The sequence below is a fragment of the Vicugna pacos genome, chromosome 1 (genome assembly GCF_048564905.1).
Source record: "Vicugna pacos chromosome 1, VicPac4, whole genome shotgun sequence".
NCBI classification, from domain to species: Eukaryota; Metazoa; Chordata; class Mammalia; order Artiodactyla; family Camelidae; genus Vicugna; species Vicugna pacos.
The window spans coordinates 82,263,192-82,283,644 of NC_132987.1; the positions used below are offsets into that span (position 1 = coordinate 82,263,192).

Below are 20,453 nucleotides of genomic sequence, written 5' to 3' on the forward strand. Positions count from 1 at the left end.
TCAACATTTTCCCACTGTCTTAGGGCTTTTAGCATTTGGGGGTCACGGGATTCTGAGAATTTAGTCAAAGATACACACCGTCCCAGGAAAATGCACAGCCGCTGCACGCAATTCCAAAGGGTAGAGAAACCTCTCGGGACCTCCCTCCCAAAAAGTTACGGCCCCCTGGTAATGAGCCCCAGTTCTAAGCCGTGGAGACAGGCCTCGACCCTCCGCCCTCCCTCGACCCAGAGCCTCCGAGCTGTAACCAAAACAAAGGAACTCGGCTCCCGGCCACAGAAGCATCCACACCCCACGCTCTGCTGGGCAGCAACCAAACCAGATCCCAGGACCCCGTCTGCAGAACGAGGGAGACAGAATTGTGGGCTCCGGATCACCCCTGGATTTTATAACGGCCACCGGACACTTCCAAGAAGGGGTCAACGTCAATCTAAGGAGAGGTGTTTGAGAGAGGGTTTTCCTGAACGTTCTAGGAATCCAAGGGATAGGGGCAGATCTTGCAGTCTTCACTTGGGCACCCAGAACTCAAAGTAAACGTCCAAGAAAGGTCACCGCAGCCCGAAACCCACCGCCCAAGCAACCTCAAGAGCGCGGGAGCGGGACGCCAGGTGGCGCAAAGGTCCCTGGGGGCTTGTAGTCCCCCCGCTCGGTTCTCGCCGCGACGCCGGAGAGCCCGGCAGCGCCCTGGGACTACAATTCCCAGAGGGCAGCGCGCCTCCGCACGCCCACAGCCCCTCATCCAAAGGACTGGTCCAGAACTGCACCCCAAACCCAGTTGTCTCCTCTCCACCAGAAAATTATTTAATTCAGTTCCACACAGTAAACCCTGGGGCCCAGGGGTAGGGATCGCCTTACCTTCTCCAGGAGGCAAAGCCGCGCCGCCGCGCGCCGCCGCCATACTTCCCGCTTACTAACAATACCAAGCAACCGTCCTCCGGCTGCTCTGTGGAGCTTGTAGGCGGGAGGAGGGACCCAGAAACTACAGCTCCCAGGGTGCACGGCTCCCAAACGGCCCAATCGGCTGCCTACGCCCAACGATGCAAAACCCTGGTTAGAATCTGAGCCGCAGTGAGTTTAGGAGGAACCTTGGTCAACACTCTTATTGGCAGACGAGCAAACTGTATTGTTAGATGATCACTTCACTCCCTTTTCTAGGTGTTTTGGAAATTTGACACTCTTATCAACGGGCTGATTATAAGGTCTCTACTCAGTGCAGACCAAATTTAAGAACTCATTGCTTGAGACTTCCAGCAACGGGGGGCTGCCCCTTCTTTTGAAAATTCTGTGTAAGTGCAAAGTGTTCAACTCTGCTATAGGCGATCTTGTTGACATAGTCAAAATGGATACATTTTATTTGAAAACTTATTTAAAGTCTGCTGGAATAGGAGCTTTTTATACAGTATTTTAAAGTGGTTGTTCTTGACTATTTAACAGAATTTTAGATATGGAGGTGTATTTAATAAGGATAAACCTAGAATTTTTCAAGGAAGCTTACAAAAGAAGTTCACAATACATTCTCCAAATTCAAAAATTACACTGCCTAGCTGGAGGGGAGTAGGATTACACTTTGCTATAACTATTACATGCTAACTAGCGCGACTGTAACTACCAACTCAGTAAGATTTCAGGGAATGGAAACTATAATCTTCAGAGAAGACTCGAAGGAGGAAGTGAAACGGAGCTAAGGCTTAAAAAATGGGTAGACTCTAACCAGATCAGAAGTAGAAGATGAAAAGGTATCAGCACAGGCCGCAGGTGGAGGCAGGTGGTAATGCAGCTGCGTTCACAGGAAGTGAAAAAATAACCTGATAGCACCACAGAATGTAGAAAAGGAGCTTTCAATTTCTACTACCCACTCCTCCATCCCCTCTTGCAATCTGTATTCTGAATTTTTCTCTTTCTGAAACAGCAGTGTTCAAAATCTCTGATATAAAAGAAAATCTCTGATAATTTCTGTTTGGGAAAATGCGGTAACTCACGCTTCTGTATTTTCAAGGCAATTGATGGTGTGTGCATTCTCCCTGTCCTGGGTTCTCCTCCTGTCTCTATGGCTACACCTGCCTTAACTCTTTTTTTTTTTTTTAACTCTGTTTCCCACTGTTTCAGTCTGAAGACAGATTTCCTAGTTCTGAAAGGAATTAACACTAGGAATTTTTTTCCTTTAACCAAGAGACCTCTTATCTAAAAAGCACAGTCTTGCTATGTAGGTATAAAAACAAAACAAGCCTGAATATTGCCTCCTACTAACTTTTGTTCCCTGGAATAGCTGGTGAGGATTGAGGAGAGTCTCTAGCTCAGGAAAGCAGAAAATTCCCTCCAGTTTTACAGGATAATGACTTGGGAGGGAGATCCTGGAGGCCCAGAGGTTACTTGAGAACTACAGGTTCCTACAAGTTTACAGCAATAGCAGAACCAGAGCTTTGTCAGGTTCGCTACACTTTAAATGAATTGCTTCATTTTGTATATATGTTAAACCCTGCACACTCCAATCAGTTTGGAGAATTCAGCTGACCAACACCATGAACTTCTCAACAAGGTAGCGTTTTTTGGCAGGCACAGGTCCCACAAGACTTTCCCTCCTATCAGCACACTATACTTGATCTCTGCAACATCTGATCCTCCTGACTCATCTTCCCCATCTCTAATTCATCTGCCCACTGCTACTGGCATGATCTAAGTGAAACAATACCTTTTATCATATTAATCCCCTCCTCAAAAACTTCTCTTGAAATTCAACTTTAAGGGCCACCATAATCTGGTCTCACACTACTTCCCACTAGTTTTCATTTGGTATTTGACTGAGGGACTGAAAGAATGCAACTTGTTTTAGAAAGGTTAAACTGCTCATAAAACAAGGATGAACTGAAAAGTAGAGTAGTGGCAGGAAGGAGACTTGTAATAGTGGATGGTAACCTTTTACAGAGCAGTTTCAGAGTATTATGTACAAGTTTAGATAACATGAAGTCAAGAGACTAGGTAGACAGGAGACAGGAACAACATTTGTGGATAGTGCAATTTATCTTGACAAACAAAGGAGATTTTCTAATTAGGATGAGTATTTATATTTGAAAGAAATTAATATACTGATAACTTTGAAGTTTTAAAGTTTCAAAACTACTACTTTTGGGGGGAAGGTATAGCTCAAGTGGTAGAGTGCATGTTTAGCATGCACAAGGTCCTGGGTTCAATCCCCAGTACCTCCTCCAAAAAATAAATAAGTAAACCAAATTATCCCTCTAAAAAAAATTTAAAAAATAAAAAGTGCTCCTTGGATCCATGCAGGACTTCAACGCTATTCCAATTTGTGGGGACGTGGTTTAAAAAAAAATACTAGTACTTTCAAAACTTTGAAATCACTACGATTTTCACACTTAGCTACAACACAAAGTCTATAATACAGAAGGAATATGAAAAACAACCTCTTTAAACTAAAATACCAATTCCTCTCCATGTCCTCAAATGAAATAATAAATTCAAAAGCCTACTTTACACAGATAATTCTCTTGCAGGGGTTGGCAAACTATAGCCTGTGGGCTGATTCCAGCCTGCTGCCTGCCTTTGTTCAGTTTACAGCTAAATGTGGTCTTTACATTTTAAGCAACTGGAAAAAATTTCAAAATAATAATAATATTTCATGACACATAAAATTATATGAAATTCAAATTTCAGTGTCCACAAATACAACTTCATTGGAATACAGCCATACTTATTTATTCACCTATTGTCTATGGCGGCCTTTACACTACAAGAGTCCTCATGACTGAGACCACGTGTGGCACTTCATACTGCTGTTGCACACTACAAATCACAGTAACATATTTTTACTTGAAAGCATTTCAAGTGCCATGTATATCGGCATACTGTGACATTTTGTTGTTTTTTTTATTACCAGCATATACCTATCATGTCAAACAAAAAAGGAAAAATGTAGGCATAAAAAATTCCATCTTTAAGGTACTGTGAACTGTGGATTATTTTGTTAACAAATTAGATGACGAAGCATTATGTTTATTATGCAATGAACCTGTATGTACTAAAACAATACATGACTAGACTAAGCAGTCTTCACAATATTCTCAAATCACAGAAAACAGAAAAGTTAGAAACTGTAAATAGAATATCTCATCATAGTGCAATTTCTTCACAAAAGAGAGAGAGAGAGAAAAAGAAATAAAACTAAGCTGCAAGCAAAGTAATTTCCAAGGGGCTCATTTGTTAGCCAAGCAAGGAAAGTTATTTACTTAAGGTATGGTAAGCAAATAATATTTGATTGCAGCAGGTGAAGAAATGTATCTAGAAAAAATAAACTTGTCTAAGATCATTAGCCTTAGGTGAGAACAGCTGCTTAAAGTGCTGTGCACACTGGGAACAATATCAATAGTTAATTTAAATTATTTAGTGGAGGCAAATTATTTTGAACTGTTTTCCTTGGCTCTTAATATGACAGGTGTTACTGAAACTGCTCCTTTGTTCCTATTTATTCAAGGAGTCAACATTTGAAGTGACTGAAGAATTAGCCTCTATGAATAGGTTGCATGAAACAGGTGAGAATATTTTTAAAGAAGTGAAAACACTAATTCAGTACATCTAAGTGGAATCTGTTACTTAAAAAAGTAGAAAAAGATTTAGTTTGACAGATTTACAACACTGGTGAAAATGTAAGGTGTAAAGCCTATGGTTATAACATCATTGTATTATTAATCAGCAGGTTTTTTGTGGAAAACATTTGAATCTACCATGTGTTGAGCCAGTAGTGTCAGTGATAAACTTATTTGTTCTCGTGGGTTTACCATTGTCAGCCCAAGAATTTTTGTCAGAAATAGCAGCTGAATATCCTGACTTGCCCTACCACGTAGTATTTGTTGACTTATTAGTGCTATCATTTTATTTATTAATTTTTTACCTTGGGGCCAAGACTGAAATTTTTCCAAATGAGAACTTCCCTTAACCACTATTATGCAACACTGACTGAATGGCTTTAGGACTCGTTTATTGCTTATTTGCTAATTTTGATCATGTGATGATGCTTCTTCATGAACTCGACTTAATGACGATGCAGCGCTCACATACAAAACTTATTCTGTGGTAAAGTCATTTTGATAATCACTAACATGATTTTTTTCGCAAGTTAAAACAAAAAGGAAGCTGTCAAATTTCATATAAATTTACAGTGGCTAAATTTTTCGAGTTCATACTAGCTTTAACAGTGTTGTAGAGACCTTAATGCAAATGCAAAGGAAATTTCCCTATTTCAAGACCAACTTGACTGTGCAATTGAGGAGCTTTCACTTAATTTTCAGTTGGAAATAATTAATCTGACATGCTAAAAGGAAAATATCAGGAGAATAGTCTAATATTTCTGTAACTGCCATCCAAGACATTAATATGCTCAATTTAAACCATATGTGCTTGGATTGCAGGCAGTATTTGTCAGGGTGCAAAGACATTTTTTAAAGATGAAAGTTGTAAAATCTCATTATAGATCAGGATGAACAGATAAACATTTGCAGTTGATCTTGATGATCAGGAACAATTTTGAACCCTAAGAGAAATGTTATCCTCCTGGGACCTCCTCAAAAAAGAATTTCATTTTTCTCTTTAGTAGATCTGTTTTACAAAAACATACTCAATATTAAATTTACAATTTAAAATTACATTTTAAATTTCATCAATGAACATATTATAGAAATTGGTTTTCTCTCTTGTTATATAAATACCTATATAAATATTCTCAATTTCCTCTTAGCCCACAAAGCCTAAAACACTATTTGCAAACCTCTGTTCTAGAAGAAATAAAATCTGAGTAGGAACTTAGCCAGTAAACTGGAGGAAGATTTCCAGCCAAAGAAGACAGCTGGGCACATGAGTGATAACCAACAGTGTGAACAGTAATAAGCAGTTACTACATTCAGAATTTTATAAGCGCCATACTTCGTTCCTCTTGCCTTTTTGAGCCAATCAGTAATACCAGTTTCTTCCAGAAGATGGCTCCCTTTATTTATCCAAAATTTTATTATGAACTATTACCAAACATGCAGAAAATTTGAAAGAACTTTACAGGGAACACTCATAAACCCACTTTGATTCTCTTATCAACATTTGGTATACTTATTTTATCATATATATATCCATCTATCCCTCCTCCAGCCATCTGGTCTTTTGCTGTGTCTGTAGACCTCCCCCTATATACCTCAACAAGTATTTAACTAGTATTCAGTATTTATTTAGTTTCTTTTTTTTTTAAGTAAAATTTACATACAATTAAATACTCAAATCTTAAGTGAACATTCACTGAGTTTTGACTGACTGTGTTTAATTAACCCCAAACCCATAAAGACATGGAACATTACCCTTAACATGGAAAGTTCTTATACCCTTTCCCATTCAGTCCTTCCTCTCCCACCTAGAAGCAGCTACTGTTCTGAATTTTTTTCCGCCATTGTATGGCATAGAACTTGATACATACAGAATCATACAGTATGCACTTTTGGGGATAAGGCTTCTTTCACTTAGCATAATGTTTTGGGGACTCATATTGATGTATAAATCAATAGTTTACTCCATTTTATTTCTGAGTAGTAGTCCATTGTATAAACACATATTATAGTTTGCCTATATACTCACCTTTGATGGGGCACCTGGAGTGTTTTCTGTATTACTATGAATAACGCTGCTATAAACATTCTTGTATAGTTTTTTTCTTTAAAACCTTTTTTATTACAAAATACTACAGGTTGTGTTTATTCCTCCTGTTTTTCAGGATTGACATGTGGGACTTTAATCTTTCAATCCAAAATGCTTTGTAACTGTTTGAAACTTCTTATCATGGAGAAGTAATTCAAAGACTACGTAACAATACAGACTGTCGTGATGAACTCTCCCACCCAACACACAGCTTCAACTATTATCCACTCCTGGTCAACCATTTTTTCATCCATGCCCTTACCCACGAGTCCCTCCCTCAGATTATTTTAAGGCAAATCCCAGCCATCCTGCTATATCATCTGTAAATATTTAGTATGTATCTCTAAATTTAAGAACTCTTTTCATTAAACAGAATCACAGTACAATTATAATACATAAAGGATTAACAGTCCATCTTCAAACATCCAGTCAGTATTCAAATTACCCTATGGTCTTTGCAGCTTGGTTGGTTAAATCAGGCCTGAATTAAAATCCATATACTGCAATTGGTTGAGGAGGCTTAAAAATTTTTCTAATCTGCAGGCCAAGCCAACTTCAAGTTGCACAGTCAGTGCAGCAGCACAGTGTCCCTTGTTCAGGAGTTTAATGCTCTGCAGTCACAGCCTTGAACATCTTAATAATTTTATCTTTGATTATGTGTTTTTTTAGGTGAAGTACAATGGGACAATAGAGCATGTGCCCGGGGCGTGGAGCCTCAGCTCTACAGCCTCCTCTCTTTCTAGGGATGCATTCCAGAGGGCTGCTGGCTTGACATTCCCCTGACCCAGTCCTTCCCCTCTTCCTCTGCTCTCTCCAAAGCTAGCAGCACTATCATGCATTATGCAAGTGGTTTGATACCTACCCAGAAGGACAGTGGAAAGAGATGCTTTCCAGCCCTGCTGGGGCACAGTATATTGGCCCAGAGCCTCTAAGGAGGGGGACCCTAGAGCTGGTGGGCCTGGCATATTCAAACACACTGTCAAGTCACAAGGCAGGCCCCTGGCTACCTGTGAGGGGCTGCACCCGCCCAGCAAAGTCCTTACCTTGAGGGGGCATAATGTTAAGTACCAAATGAAAAAATATGATGAAAGGTCAAGAGACAGCTTACAGAAGAAAGGAAATAAATAAATTTTAGTACCTTTAAGGACATCTTTTCCTGCTTTTTGACAAAGGGACTCCATACTTTCATTTTACACTGGGCCTGGCAAATTCTTTATGTAGCTCGTCCTGTTCATAGGTTCCAGTCTCTCTCTCTCTCTTCTTTCAATTTACATGATGTTGAAGAAGTTAAGTCATCCTGTAGATGCCAACTGTAATCCTATGGAGTCATTTCACATAATTGGTAGGTAGGTATGAAGGCTTGATTAGATTTTTTTAAAGAATGTTTTAAAATTTTTAAATTTAATAATGCTTCAGAATTTTAAGGAAAGCTTCGTAAGTGTTTACTGAGTAATTTTTACACCTAGTTATTTTCTAATCTAGTTACTAGGCCTTCCTTTCAAAGCCCTCCTGGAAGCCAACGCCTGAGAGTCTTGGGATTGATTGGCCTGCTGAGAACTGTGGTTGTAGATACTAAAAAGGCAGGACCCCTCCCACACCTGAGAAGAGAATGATATTGGAAGGAAATACTAAGATTGGTACCTAAGTCGTTCCAAAGTGTGTATTCGTGTTTGCACATTCCTGTTGTCTTTGACTGTTTCTGACTTTTAATGCTGTCAAAACTTGTCCTAGGCTTCTGTGGGATGACTGTCAGGGCTATCTATTTCCTTTGACCTCATCTCCTCAGTCTCTTCCAGTAGATTCTTTCTCCATTTCCCTATCCCTTAAATGTAGGTACTTCCCAATTCCTTTCTGCAACTCTCTCTAGCCACTCTTTCCAGGGGTGGTAGATACAAGGATGCACTCTCCAGATCCCTCTACAAGCAAGGGCTTGTGACCCAGCAGTGGACATGGTAGTCAGCAGCATTCTCCAGCTGTCAGTAGGGTCTGGCTCAGCTGCTGAGAACCACCTCATAAACTCTCTGGGGCAACCCACATCTGCTGACTAAGCAAGGTGGGGGTATAAAGAGAATTGATTATTTGACTCATAAAGGGATAATCTGACAGGCAATGATTGTTCCAGAGCTCATGGCAGGGTTGACGGAAGTTTAATTGGGCCAGTAATGTCTTTACCTTCTGCCTAATACTGCTTCCTCCATCTTCCTTTCATAGGACCTGACCCCTAATAAGTTTCTTTTATTTTAAACTCAGTCTCAATAAGTGCTCCCAGAGAAGACAGCCTGTGACACTAGGTGATGTTATCCCCCATATTCTACTATCACCTATAGGTCCATTACTCCTAAGATATATCCTATTCCAAACACTCCTCTGAACTTGTTTATCTTCCCACCACACAGCTCCACCATAACATCTGATGGGTACACTGACCTGGTCTTTCCCAAACTGACCTTTTCCCTCACAAACACGCTCCTTCCTCCTATCAGTCCTCTTTTGACAAATACCACTATTCACCAAGTCTCCATCTTCACAATTTCCTTACCTCCTGCATTAATTATCTATTGCTATGTTCACATATTATTCCTAAAACACAGCAGTTTAAAACAAGAAACATTAATGATCTCACCATTTCTATGGGTTAGGAATTCAAAAGGGTTTATCTGGGTGGAAACCAGAAGAGCAAGAAACATGTTCTGCCCCTGAGCCTCTGAAGCGAGCACAAATACCTTGATTTCAGCCCAGTGATACTGGTTTCAGACTTCCAGCCTTCAGAACTGCAAAAGAACACATTTCCGATGCTTTAAGCCAACAAATCTGTGGTAATTTGTTCCAGCAACCACAGGATACTAATACAGCAGGCGAGTATGTATAAAAGGTGAAGAAACAGTGAAGAGAATGCTCTGTTCTCAGGAAGTATTTAGAGGCCCAGAGAGCACCAACTTTGGTTCAGTATTGCTTCATAAATACATAAAAGAAAATCAAATGCAGCTGAGCCTTTTGCCTGTAAAAGAGGAAGAATAAAGTCAGTAAAAATTTATGGATGGTGTTGGACACTCTGTTTTATGGCACCACATAAAATGCTTTTAGGGGTTTCTGTATAATTTCTTCTTATACTAAGAGTGTTTGAACACAATTTAAGGCGTGATAAATGCAATGTGTTACAAAGAACTCTGAAATGCCAGCTCCAGAATGCCCTCCAGAAAAGAGTAAAAGAGCTAAAATCCTGAGGACTCAGTTTCCTGATCTTCCTCCACAGAGCTGGTCAGAACAAACATAATTCAAAGACCAAAAGAACAAAATCTTCCAAAATACGTGGGACAGGACCATAAATTCTGGGGTTCTGTGGAGTAAACAGGTCTGAATTCCTGCAGGAGATCTTGGCTCCACCCTCTACTCACATCCAGCTGTGCCTTGGAGTTTGTAGAAGCCAGGACTATTCCAGAAAGATTTGTTTTTTAGGTGATAGTTTAATCAGCAGTAATTTAAAACAAAGAAAGTTGGATGGATGTCAGAGTTAAGTTCAGCCGGAGTTATCCATCTGCCTATAGTCTATTTAGACAAAGTCATCTAAGTATACTAGATATTCTCAACAGCTGGTCAGAGCTGATCAGACTGTCAAATTCCTTTGCTAAGGTTTTGCAATTCCATTCAGATCTCTATTAAGTCATTTTTGACAGTGTTTCCAACATAAGTGTGCAGCTTTCTTAAGATTAGTCAACCAGCTTATTGAACTTTCCAAGGCTTTTCAACCACCTACTTACAGAACCTTTTTAGGGTAAGTTGCTTATACAGAGAGTGTCGGGGAGAGGGAAACCTCCTACTTTACCCATCTTGAGTTCTTGTGGCTGGACTAATAATAAAATTCACACACAACAGGTTAACAGGAGAAAAAGAAACAAGTTTAATTTGTGTGCAAAGAGGTCTTGTAGAAAATGAGTCCTAAGTAAGAAGTGGATAAAGCAGGCAGCTTTTATAGTTTTTAAACAAAGAAACAACACATTTGAAAGGAATTGACAAGACAAAGAAATTTAGGCTTTGGGTGCTTAATTAGTAAGGAATGTAGCAAATTTTGGGCTTTGGGTAGTAAATTAATAAAGAAGTATGAAAGTTTGTTTATACAAGTTTCTCCCCCCAAATTCCCTACCTCTGGTAATAATGGTAATAATGATGTCTTTTTACCTTCTGGTACAATATAGTGAGGGAGTTATGGAGATTTATGTCCTGCTTCCAGAGGGACGGAGAGGAGGTTCAAAGTATCCCTCTTGCATCCGCCATTTCTTAAGTAACCTGAATTCAAAGTAACCAATATGGCATTGAGGCACATTTTGGAGTAGCCTGCTCTGGGCCCCAACAACAGCATAAATCAATCATTTTATTTGTTTCATAGGCAAGTGCTCCAGCTTCCTACACAATTCAAGCCTCGCCTTTTCCACTCCCCATCATATGCTTAAGTATCTAGCATCACAGAAGGGTTCAGGCGATCAAGGCATTGGCCCTCCCCCGGGCCCGATCACAGCTGCCTTCTCCAGACAAGGGCTTTATCCTTAGCGCAACCACCCGCTCTCCGCTAGCAGTAGGCAGTAGCCCAACAAACGAGCTCCTCCCCCCACCGGCAGTCGTCATTCCGCAGTACTTCGGCGCTCAATAGGGATTTTCGTAAACTAAATGAATTAATGTATGCAAACAATTAAGCATGAGTCCTGGCACAGAGAAAGCACTCAATGAATGTTAATTACAATGAATACAAAACGCCATCGAGTACAATTCCATTCCCACGGCCGGGAGGCAGTTCAGGTATCACTACTTTTTTTTTTTTTACAAATTAGTAAATTATTACAATTTACTTTTGTTAGTTAAGGAAACGAGCCAACATGGAAGGCAAACTAAGTTTTTCAGTTTTACCTGCGCAGTATTCATCCGTGCATCACTGAACTATAAGAGAGAGAGGACCCCCTTCTCTTCAGTTCACATTCCCTGCACCAGGACGACGGCTCTGTGACACATGAATGTAGGAGACAGAATGACTCGGAAACCAACTGCCTGCCGGCCTGCCTGCCTGCGTGACCGTCACTCCCCCATCGCCTGGAGAGCCTTGACGTCTCCAGGGCAATCACTCCGGAGGAAGGCGGCCTCTGGGGAACGCTAGATCTGTTGCCTAGGCGAGATGACGTCATCACAGAGCGCCGGGGTTGCGGAAGGGGATTGTGGGAGGAGGTTGCTTTCCACGACCTTATAAGGCGTCTTCCCATGATTCTTTCTTTCTCTTCGCCATTTTCCCTTCTCTCGGCCCCTACGCAGCCATGAAGTAAGCAGGGGCCCTCGGTCCCAATCCTCTTCCATCTTCGGACGGAGTGCCTCTCCGGCTTCCCAGACATGGCTTCTCCTTGTCGAGGACACCCCTCCCCATCTAATGGGCTTTCGTTTTTCATTACAGGGTCGAGCTGTGCAGTTTCAGCGGGTACAAGATCTACCCAGGACACGGGAGGCGCTATGCCAGGACAGACGGGAAGGTGAAAGGCCGCATGGGTGAAATGCTACTTGTGCTTCTAAGGAAAGACCGGTCTTATTCGGTCTGGGCGGGATCCTTTACCACATCACTCTTGGTCCCTGAGAGGCTTGCTCCGAGGGGATCCTGTATGCAATGGTTGTTAGGATCAGAAGCTTGTAAGTGAGGCTTGAGTTTTGATCGAGTGTGAATCACATCGTAAGTTAGAAGCTTGTGCAGCTTTAATGTTCCGGTGTAAGGGAAGTGGGCCGCCGTGGTATGTGGCTGTTTTATGGAAGGACAGGAGCTAGATGCCTCCCAGAATTTGGCACTCCACCCTTCCCTTCGATATGAAGCTTGTCTACTTTGGAGAAAAGACAGGATCAGATGCAAAGCCAGTTTTTTGACAGTTCTGTGGCAAAAACCTTTTGGGCTCTGTGGGCCTTAATTTTACAAAATTAGAGGATAGAACTAGAATATTAGTTTACTAAGAATTTCAAGTTCAGACTCCTACTTTGAACTTGTCACGACAGGTTTTCCAATTCCTTAATGCAAAATGTGAGTCGGCGTTCCTTTCCAAGAGGAATCCTCGGCAGATCAACTGGACTGTCCTCTACAGAAGAAAGCACAAAAAGGGACAATCGGTAGGTGAAATGCACTTTGATGTTTTTGGTCTAAAGTTGTTGAAACTGAGCATCAGCTGCTGCTCTGTAAAATTGTAATTAAATGAGAGTATGTGAAAATACTCGAACTCTAAAGCAGCAAACCGTGAAGTGATAATGATCGATGTAAACAGTGCCTCCTTATACATTTTAGGTTAACAATAAAAATATCGAGTTGAAATTTGAAAGCATCCCGTTGCAGAGTTAGATAAGTTGACGTTAAGCTTACTTGGGTTATAGGGCACCGTGGAAGTGTTTACAGTATTCCAGTGAGTGGAAACTTGGTTTTGGTTATACTGCTTGTAGAATTATTCCTAATGTAGGTAACATTGTGGAGTATTCCAGCGTTAGTTTGTTCTGAAGACTGGATGTGTTTTTTAAAGTGGACGTTTAGCTTGATGAAAGAGATTTTTGAGAAAGGGTTTGAGTGCCGTGACAGAGTATTCAGGAGGCAATGAGCACCTCCTGGGTGAAAGACATTACTGGGTATTATGGGAGTTCAGAGGAAAGGAAAGTTTTAAATTAAAAGTGGATGTAGCATACCCAGTAGGATGGCTATTATCCTAAAGCAGGGGAGGGGTTACAGATGTTGGTGATGTGGGAAAATTGGAGCCCTTACGCATTGCTGAATGTAAGATAGTGCAGGCAGTGTGGAGGTGGTTTGACACTGTCAAAAAGTTAGAGAGAATTACCATCATATGTCCAGCAATTCCACTTCTAGGTCTGTATATACTCAAGAGAACTGTAAGCAGGAACTTACACAGATAGCTTACATGGCGGTGTTCATGGCACTGTTATTCACAATAGCCAAAAGGTAAAAACAACCAAATGTCCCATCAATGGATAAATGGGTAACAAAATGTGTTATATACAAAAAGTGGAGTATTATTCATTAAAAGCTGACAACTAGCCTGCATGGGTGAACCCTGAAGATGCTAAGTGAAATAAGCCAAACACAAATATTGTAATGATTCCACTTATGAGGTACATTGTGTGGGCAAATTCATAAAGACAAAGTAGAGGTTTCCAGGGGCTAGCAGGGAGTGAGGGATGGGACACTATTATTTAATAGACGCAGAGTTTGGGATGATGAACAAGTTATGGAGGGAATTGTTGGAGGTTGTACAATGCTGCAAATATACTTAAATTTCATTGAATTACATACTTAAAAAGGCTTTAAAGTGGTCAACTTATTGCTAAAGTATATTTCATTTTTTTTCTTGGACTTAGAGGTGCACTGCAAGGTCTTTTTTCTCATAAGCCCTGCAGTATAGATTTGCAATGTAGAATTGGCAGTAACTGTTTCAGTTGTACTCGTCTTGATTCTCCAACAATTTCTAACATTTGGTGGCTTTCCTGTCTTAAATCATTTTCTAACTTGACTGTTTCTCCCAGGGCCAGTACTTTGAGTAAAAGCAAAATAGATGAGTTGAGGTTTGATCTCTCTCTTTTTTTTTTTTTTTTTTTTTTGATAAATCCTTTTTTTATTTTATTAATTTTGGGGGGTGTAATTTATTTTTGGAGGAGGTACTGAGGATTGAACCCAGGACATTGTGTATGCTAATAAGCATATGCTCTACCACTTGAACTATACCCTCACCCCCGTTTTTTGATAAATTCTTTATTGTAAAGTCTTATTTAAAAAATTTTTAAAGTACTATTCAGTTACCTTTCTTAGAGTTTAACTTTTTGTCTTTCTAAATGAAGTAGTAAAGACCAGGATTTGTAATAGATGACTTAACTAAACCATATTGGGAAAATACCTGCATATCGCAGTCTTATATATATATATTTTTTTTAATTTGTAAATATTTCAGATAATTACATGAATTATTTTTGGTGGAATTTTGCTATGGTCTGAATTGTGTTCCCCCCAAAATTTATGTTGAAACCGAATCCCCAAGGTGATGGTTAGGAGATGTGACCTTTGGGAGGTGATACAGTCCTGAGGGCAGAGTTGTCATGAATGGGATTAGTGCCCTTATTTTTAAAAAGGTCCAAGAGAGAGCTCCTTTGTCTCCTTCTGACATGTGATAATACAGTTACAATAGGAGGTGGGTCCTTACCTAATCATGCTGGTACCCTGACTTCCAGCCTCCAGAACTATGAGAAGTAAATTTCTTTATAGTCTGGTATTTTGTTATAGCAGCCCAGGTGGACTAGGATACATATAAATCTTAAAAGACTTTCTCCCCCACATTCACGAAGCAAGGTTTCTAAGTGTGTGCTCCATCTTTTCGTTCTGCAGGAAGAAATTCAAAAGAAAAGAACTCGCCGTGCAGTCAAATTCCAGAGGGCCATAACTGGTGCATCTCTTGCTGATATAATGGCAAAGAGGAATCAGAAACCTGAAGTTAGGAAGGCTCAACGAGAACAGGCTATCAGGTGAGGAAGCCTTCGTTACGAGCATTTCAGCTTTGGGGGTGGATTTTAGGTTATGTTTGGGTTTCTAGGTACAGGAATCTTTATCTGATGTTATTTTGTGTTTTGATACTTGCATCTATATAGGGATTGTCAAATGTAAATATTCAGGTTTAATAATACAGATGTTTATAATATAGTCTAAATGACTTGTTGAAATTCTATATGCAATTATATAAAGGTGCTGTACAGTTTCTAATAAGTGTTATGCTGACTTGGTGGTTAAGGACATTTGTTAACAAATCCTTTGGATTTATCCTACAAATAATTGCAGATGCAGAAGGAATCTGATAATTCTACTTTCCCAAAAGACTAATGTCTTGTTAATAAGCCATTCCATTAAGGAGCAAAGTGCCTTGCTTAAATTATTTTTAACCCCACAGGGCTGCCAAGGAAGCAAAAAAGGCTAAGCAAGCATCTAAAAAGACAGCAATGGCTGCTGCAAAGGTAATTGTGGGATTGTCTTGGATTTCTCATTTAAAATGACAGGAAATTTTTTTTTAATCCAAACTGTGGCAAATGGGAGTTTCAGTTTAAGGAATTTAGTGCAAAACTCTGATGGAAATGATATCCATAACTGGTTTCTGGGTGAGTGATTCAGGTCTCCAGAGCGGTCCCTTTGCTAGAGCCAAATGAGTCTGTTACTGCTAAAAAAGAAATTGGAAAGGGGAAAATAAAAATTTTTTAAAGTTCATTTTGAAATAACTCTAGCTTTAATGGTAAAGTTTATGCAGCTTTTCTCAGTGTTAATAAATTAGATAACTCGTAAAATTTTCAAAACTAGAAACTTAACATTGGTCCTTTTTCTGTCCTTAGGATGCAGTTCAGGTTCCCACACTACATTTATTTGTCTCTTAACTCTTCAGTCTGTGATATCTTTGATTGTCTTTTATTTATATTTCATATAAAGGTGGACCTTTAACTTTCGAGTAGCTTTCTTAATATTAGGAAAGCAATCTAGGATACAAACAGAATCTGGGCATAAGAGAGGAGTGATTGAGAAAAAAACCCATATGGAATAATGCCACATAACATGTTATCTTTTTACAGGCTCCCACAAAGGCGGCACCTAAGCAAAAGATTGTGAAGCCTGTGAAGGTTTCTGCGCCCCGAGTTGGTGGAAAACGCTAAGTTGGCAAATGGGATTTTTAAATAAAGATCTCACTATGACTAGATTGTGGTGGAATTTTTACTCTTAAAGCCATGTCTTTCCAACAGGGTAAAAGCTGAACTACAAAGTTAAGAATTAAACAGCCACATATTTTTTAGAGAGTTCATTTGTCGGAAATAATACATCCTGATGTACACCTCTTAGATGGAAAGATGTTAAGCAAAATGGTATGAAGTAAGATGTACATGGTTAAATGCTAGCTTTGCTCAGCTGAGGCTGTAAGGATGCACGACGCAGACTTGTTTACACGGCTATAGGTACTAGGATGTTGCAGAGATTTTAGTCCAGGTTGATGGCTAAAAGGCATGGTTTTGTCAGTTCTGTGCAGAAAGTAAGTCTTTCTAATGAGTTTTCTTAACTTACCCTTCTCCATGATAGACACATTTATTTCATACCGGGGTTGCCTTTGGTTCACTAGTATCTCACCTCTTCACCATTAGCTTATAGCTGAGTTAAAACTATCAGCTGTGTAATCTACTCTTGGCATCCAGAAAATAAGCTTAAATGAAGACTAAAACTTCTTGAGCAGAGTATACTTAGAAAAATACCAAAGTTTTTTGAGCTGAGAGCTTAACAGAGCCATAGTTAAAATTGTAAAAGTGCCTGAGTAGCCTGCTGATGTTCAAGAGTTCTAAGTCTTATATAAACGTGATAAGGAAAATAATGTTACAAACAGGCTTGCACTTATACAAAAAGATCATCTTACGAATCCGAGTTACAAAGTTACAACAATAAACAAGCCACATTGTCTTGAGAAACATTCGTTTATACATAGGAATACTAGGTGAAGGTAAAATCTCCACATCAATACTTCCCCCCACCTCCATTCTGTCCAAGGGATTAATGATCAGTTCTGGCGCATGTTAAATTCAGGCATTGGTGTAGGTGTTGGGGATAACAAAAAAGTCCCTTTGAAGACTTGAAAACTAAAAAGATAACATAAAATAACTTATGCAAGTTGTGCTGACTGGCTGACATGCTTAGTAAGATTTTGCTTGGGAAAAAACCACCTTTAATTTTTAAAAACGAAATTACAAGGGAAAAAAGGTCATAATAGCTGTGATTGTTCAAGGGAAAGCTTTAAACAATCAAAATACTCAGCTTGAACACAGGGCAACATGCCTTCTTTTGGCCACCAAAAAATGACCCCGTAAAGCATTGCTTTTCTCGTCTAAATGTCAAAATGTAACTACCATTCTGATTACCCTTGAGTCCTGAATAGTCTGCAGCCCAGGAGGACCTAGATATAAACGCTAAATACCTGTTCTCATAGGACAGCAACTTTTAGCTTCGCTCAGGAAGACAACTGGGCCACCCATAAAGCATTTTATTAAAACACGTCTGTATTGGGAAAAGGGCACAGGAAAATTAAAGTATTAGGGGACTTGTCAGTGCTTTCATGACTTCTGACAAATTGATCCGGGTGTGGGGGAATTTTTTAAAATTTAGCTCTCTTGCCAAGTCCACAGCTTGTTTACTTTTAATTTGAATCTGTGTACATTAAATTTAGTTTTAAATGAATACTATTTCACAGCCAAACTGGTGGTGCTGACCCAGCACATATATATCCCTTGGAGCGTGGATTTAGACATCCAGTCTGAGTGCCCCACCCGATGGGGGGGATGGGTGTGTCTCCACCTTGTTCCTCCCTCCCCCAGCTGCAGTCTATCTGAGGATTGAGTGACTCTAAATAAGCCTCAGGCGTCTGTAGGCCTGGGAGCTCACGCTTAACACAGCTAGAATCTTCAAGCGCCCCAAGTACCCCTGCCGTTTGGAAATTTTCTGCAATCTCCACCCCCAATTATCGTGCGACTCAGCTCATCCTGCTTTTGGAACGCACTGCTTTGATGTGACATCTGTCCTCACTTGTATCTGCAGGGGTCACAGAGCCTCACGCAGCACCGCCAGAACAGGGCTGGGAGAGGAAAGGGTTGGCCCAGAGTTTTAAAGCTCCAGCAAAACGCTCCAAGTGCCTGACCCCAGTTGCCTTGGGATGTCATAGGCCTGTGTCTCCTTTCTGCACTGAAAATTCAACCCAGGGAGGGGTGACCAGAGCGACTGCTCCTGGCTACCTGCTAAAAATCTGAAATAGGACTTATACTGTACATTGGAAAGCGTAGTTCGAGTTACCCTGGCCTTGTGTACATTCAGTATATGTTGGGTATAGAACAGAGAACTTCCCCCCTCTAACCTATATATATGCAAATAAAATTGTAAGAAAATAGTGCAAACTGCTCTTCTCCACTCCCTACTGACATGCTTGCCCTCGTAGGTAGAAAATTGCCACTATATATGCTGGTCATTCCAGAAAAATCTCAACTATTACAGGGATAGTTCGGGAGAGCAGCCTATGCGGAGAAATTACAGTAACTCCCATCACTGAGGGATTTAGATTTTATAACACTTAACTGAAGGCTACCATTTCCATGTGAAAAGGCTTTCTTTGGTCATGTATTCACTGGCTATTTTACAAGAGGGCCTCAAAATCTGGCGTTTTGTCAGGTATCTCAAAAGCAGACGGAAGAAAAGTACTCCTTTACACCGTGTGGTATCTCGGATGGGATAACAACTGCCCACCAGCTCTAACACGTGCTCAGAGCTTCAGAAAGACGGGAAAAATAAGAAGGGGAAACTGCCCGGAGTTAAGATGTCTGCTCAAGGCCGCCTCAATCTCCCAGGAAGAGCCTACCCGCTTCCAAAATGTCCGCCCGCAGTATTGACGTCACTAGGGCGGCTGCATCTAGCCAGAAAGCCACTGCGCTCCAATCAGGGCTTAGTCCCCTCACCCACCGCCCTCCGTTTGCGTCACTTCCGGTGGTGCAGCAGCCATTTTGTCAGTCGCCAGCGGAGCCCGCGCGCTGGAGAAGTGCAGTTCCCCCTGGTTACCAACTCGTCCGTTCTCTCTCTGCGCTGAGGGCGCCGTCGAAGAGCACTCCCCACAGAAACAGCCGTTCCTCCCTACAGTGCCGCCGCTGCTGTTGCATCCGCCCGGAGCCAGTGCGCTGTCTTCCCCCCTTGCCACTGACAGGCGCCCTCAGGGAGCCGCCGTCAGCGATGTCAAGCGAGGAAAGCTACCAGGCCATTCTGCGCTACCTGACGAATGAGTGCGAGCCGTACGCGCCGGGCACCGAGGGCAATGTCAAGCGTAAAATCCGCAAGGCGGCCGCCTGCTACGTGGTGCGCGGCGGGACCTTGTACTACCAGCGGCGGCAGCGGCACCGCAAGACCTTCGCGGAGCTGGAGGTGGTGCTGCAGCCCGAGCGGCGCCGGGGGCTCATCGAGGCGGCGCACCTGGGCCCAGGCGGCACTCACCACACCCAGCATCAGACCTGGCACGACCTGTCCAAGACGTACTGGTGGCGAGGTAGGACGTCGCCCGCGGCGAGGGCGAGGGCGGGCGTCTGGCTTCCCGGGTAGGGCCCGCAGGCGGAGGCGGGCTTGTCTGTGCATCCGCGGAGGGTCCCGCGCCCCTCCTCTCGGACGGCACTTGGCCGCGCAGCCTAGCCTGCGCTCGGCAGAGGAGCGGCTGCCAGGCGGAGCCGAGAGGGTGGGGGACGCGAAAGGAGCCGCACTTCCCACAGGAAGGAGGCCGGGGAAGCTGGGGGCGGGCCCTGGCCCGGGGTGGGGCGTAGGGGGCTTCCCCGGGGGCCGGCCCAGCCGCGGGGAGGGGCCGGCACGCACGGGCAGCGCGACGCCCGCCTCCTTAGGCGGCTCCCGAGGCGGCGGCTCCTTCTGTCCGCAGAACCTTCAGAGCAGCGGGCGGCGGTTGAGGGTGCTGCGTGCTGTGCCTTTTGAAAGCCAGTTGGTGCTGATGGTTTCCGAGAGGGACGGCACGCCCAGAGCCCGACTGCTTTTTGCAGTGCGTTCGTTCCCCTAGGGTTTTGGCCGGCGGTTTTGAGGTTCTGCGGCTCCGCTTGCCGGTGTTCGTCAGACTGTGCTACTGTGGCTTAAATAAGGAAAAATACGATAGCAGATACTGTCAATTCCGAATGCTTTAATATTCTTCCTTTTGGTACTGTGAAGACCGCTTTGG

General features: G+C 42.0%; 3 protein-coding genes and 1 long non-coding RNA gene across 9 annotated transcripts in view; 3 read left to right on the top strand and 1 right to left on the bottom strand.

The window, feature by feature from the left end:
* Positions 1-11,839, bottom strand: part of CEP97 (centrosomal protein 97) — a 36,663-nt gene extending 24,824 nt beyond the window's left edge. For 2 of the 6 annotated variants that reach the window (XM_072966002.1, XM_072965978.1), the window contains exons 1-4: positions 11,584-11,839; positions 10,861-10,968; positions 9,408-9,682; positions 7,823-8,002 (exon numbers count right to left, since the gene is read on the bottom strand). In XM_072966002.1, the coding sequence (XP_072822103.1) occupies positions 7,823-7,865 (43 nt within the window). In that variant the 5' untranslated portion in view covers positions 7,866-8,002; positions 9,408-9,682; positions 10,861-10,968; positions 11,584-11,839. Of the gene's footprint in view, positions 1-78; positions 564-855; positions 985-7,822; positions 8,003-9,407; positions 9,683-10,860; positions 10,969-11,583 lie in introns of those variants that run through there. The other 4 variants (XM_072965985.1, XM_072965992.1, XM_015242510.3 and 1 more) reach the window with 4 other exon arrangements.
* Positions 890-7,867, top strand: LOC140697752 (uncharacterized). The gene is made up of 4 exons (XR_012075067.1): positions 890-1,068; positions 1,156-1,286; positions 4,487-4,544; positions 6,761-7,867. It is a non-coding gene; the product is annotated as an uncharacterized lncRNA (long non-coding RNA).
* Positions 11,840-11,873: 34 nt separating the features above from the next.
* On the top strand, positions 11,874-16,422 carry RPL24 (ribosomal protein L24). The gene is made up of 6 exons (XM_006208031.4): positions 11,874-11,986; positions 12,116-12,191; positions 12,700-12,810; positions 15,077-15,213; positions 15,633-15,696; positions 16,300-16,422. The coding sequence occupies exons 1-6, from the start codon at positions 11,982-11,984 to the stop codon at positions 16,378-16,380; spliced, it is 474 nt and encodes a 157-aa protein (XP_006208093.1). The 5' UTR covers positions 11,874-11,981; the 3' UTR covers positions 16,381-16,422.
* A 2,442-nt stretch (positions 16,423-18,864) lies between these two features.
* The window catches only part of ZBTB11 (zinc finger and BTB domain containing 11), a 29,045-nt gene continuing 27,456 nt past the window's right edge, over positions 18,865-20,453 (top strand). Inside the window, exon 1 of the mRNA XM_006208032.4 lies at positions 18,865-19,784. Within this exon, the coding sequence (XP_006208094.1) occupies positions 19,121-19,784 (664 nt within the window). The 5' untranslated portion in view covers positions 18,865-19,120. The remainder of the gene's footprint in view (positions 19,785-20,453) is intronic.

What these genes read in the sequence shown, in the direction of transcription:
- RPL24 (XM_006208031.4), top strand. An exon ending in CAACGAGAACAGGCTATCAG is followed by an intron (nt 15,214 to 15,632) that starts GTGAGGAAGCCT and finishes TTAACCCCACAG; the next exon opens with GGCTGCCAAGGAAGCAAAAA. An exon ending in CAGCAATGGCTGCTGCAAAG is followed by an intron (nt 15,697 to 16,299) that starts GTAATTGTGGGA and finishes ATCTTTTTACAG; the next exon opens with GCTCCCACAAAGGCGGCACC.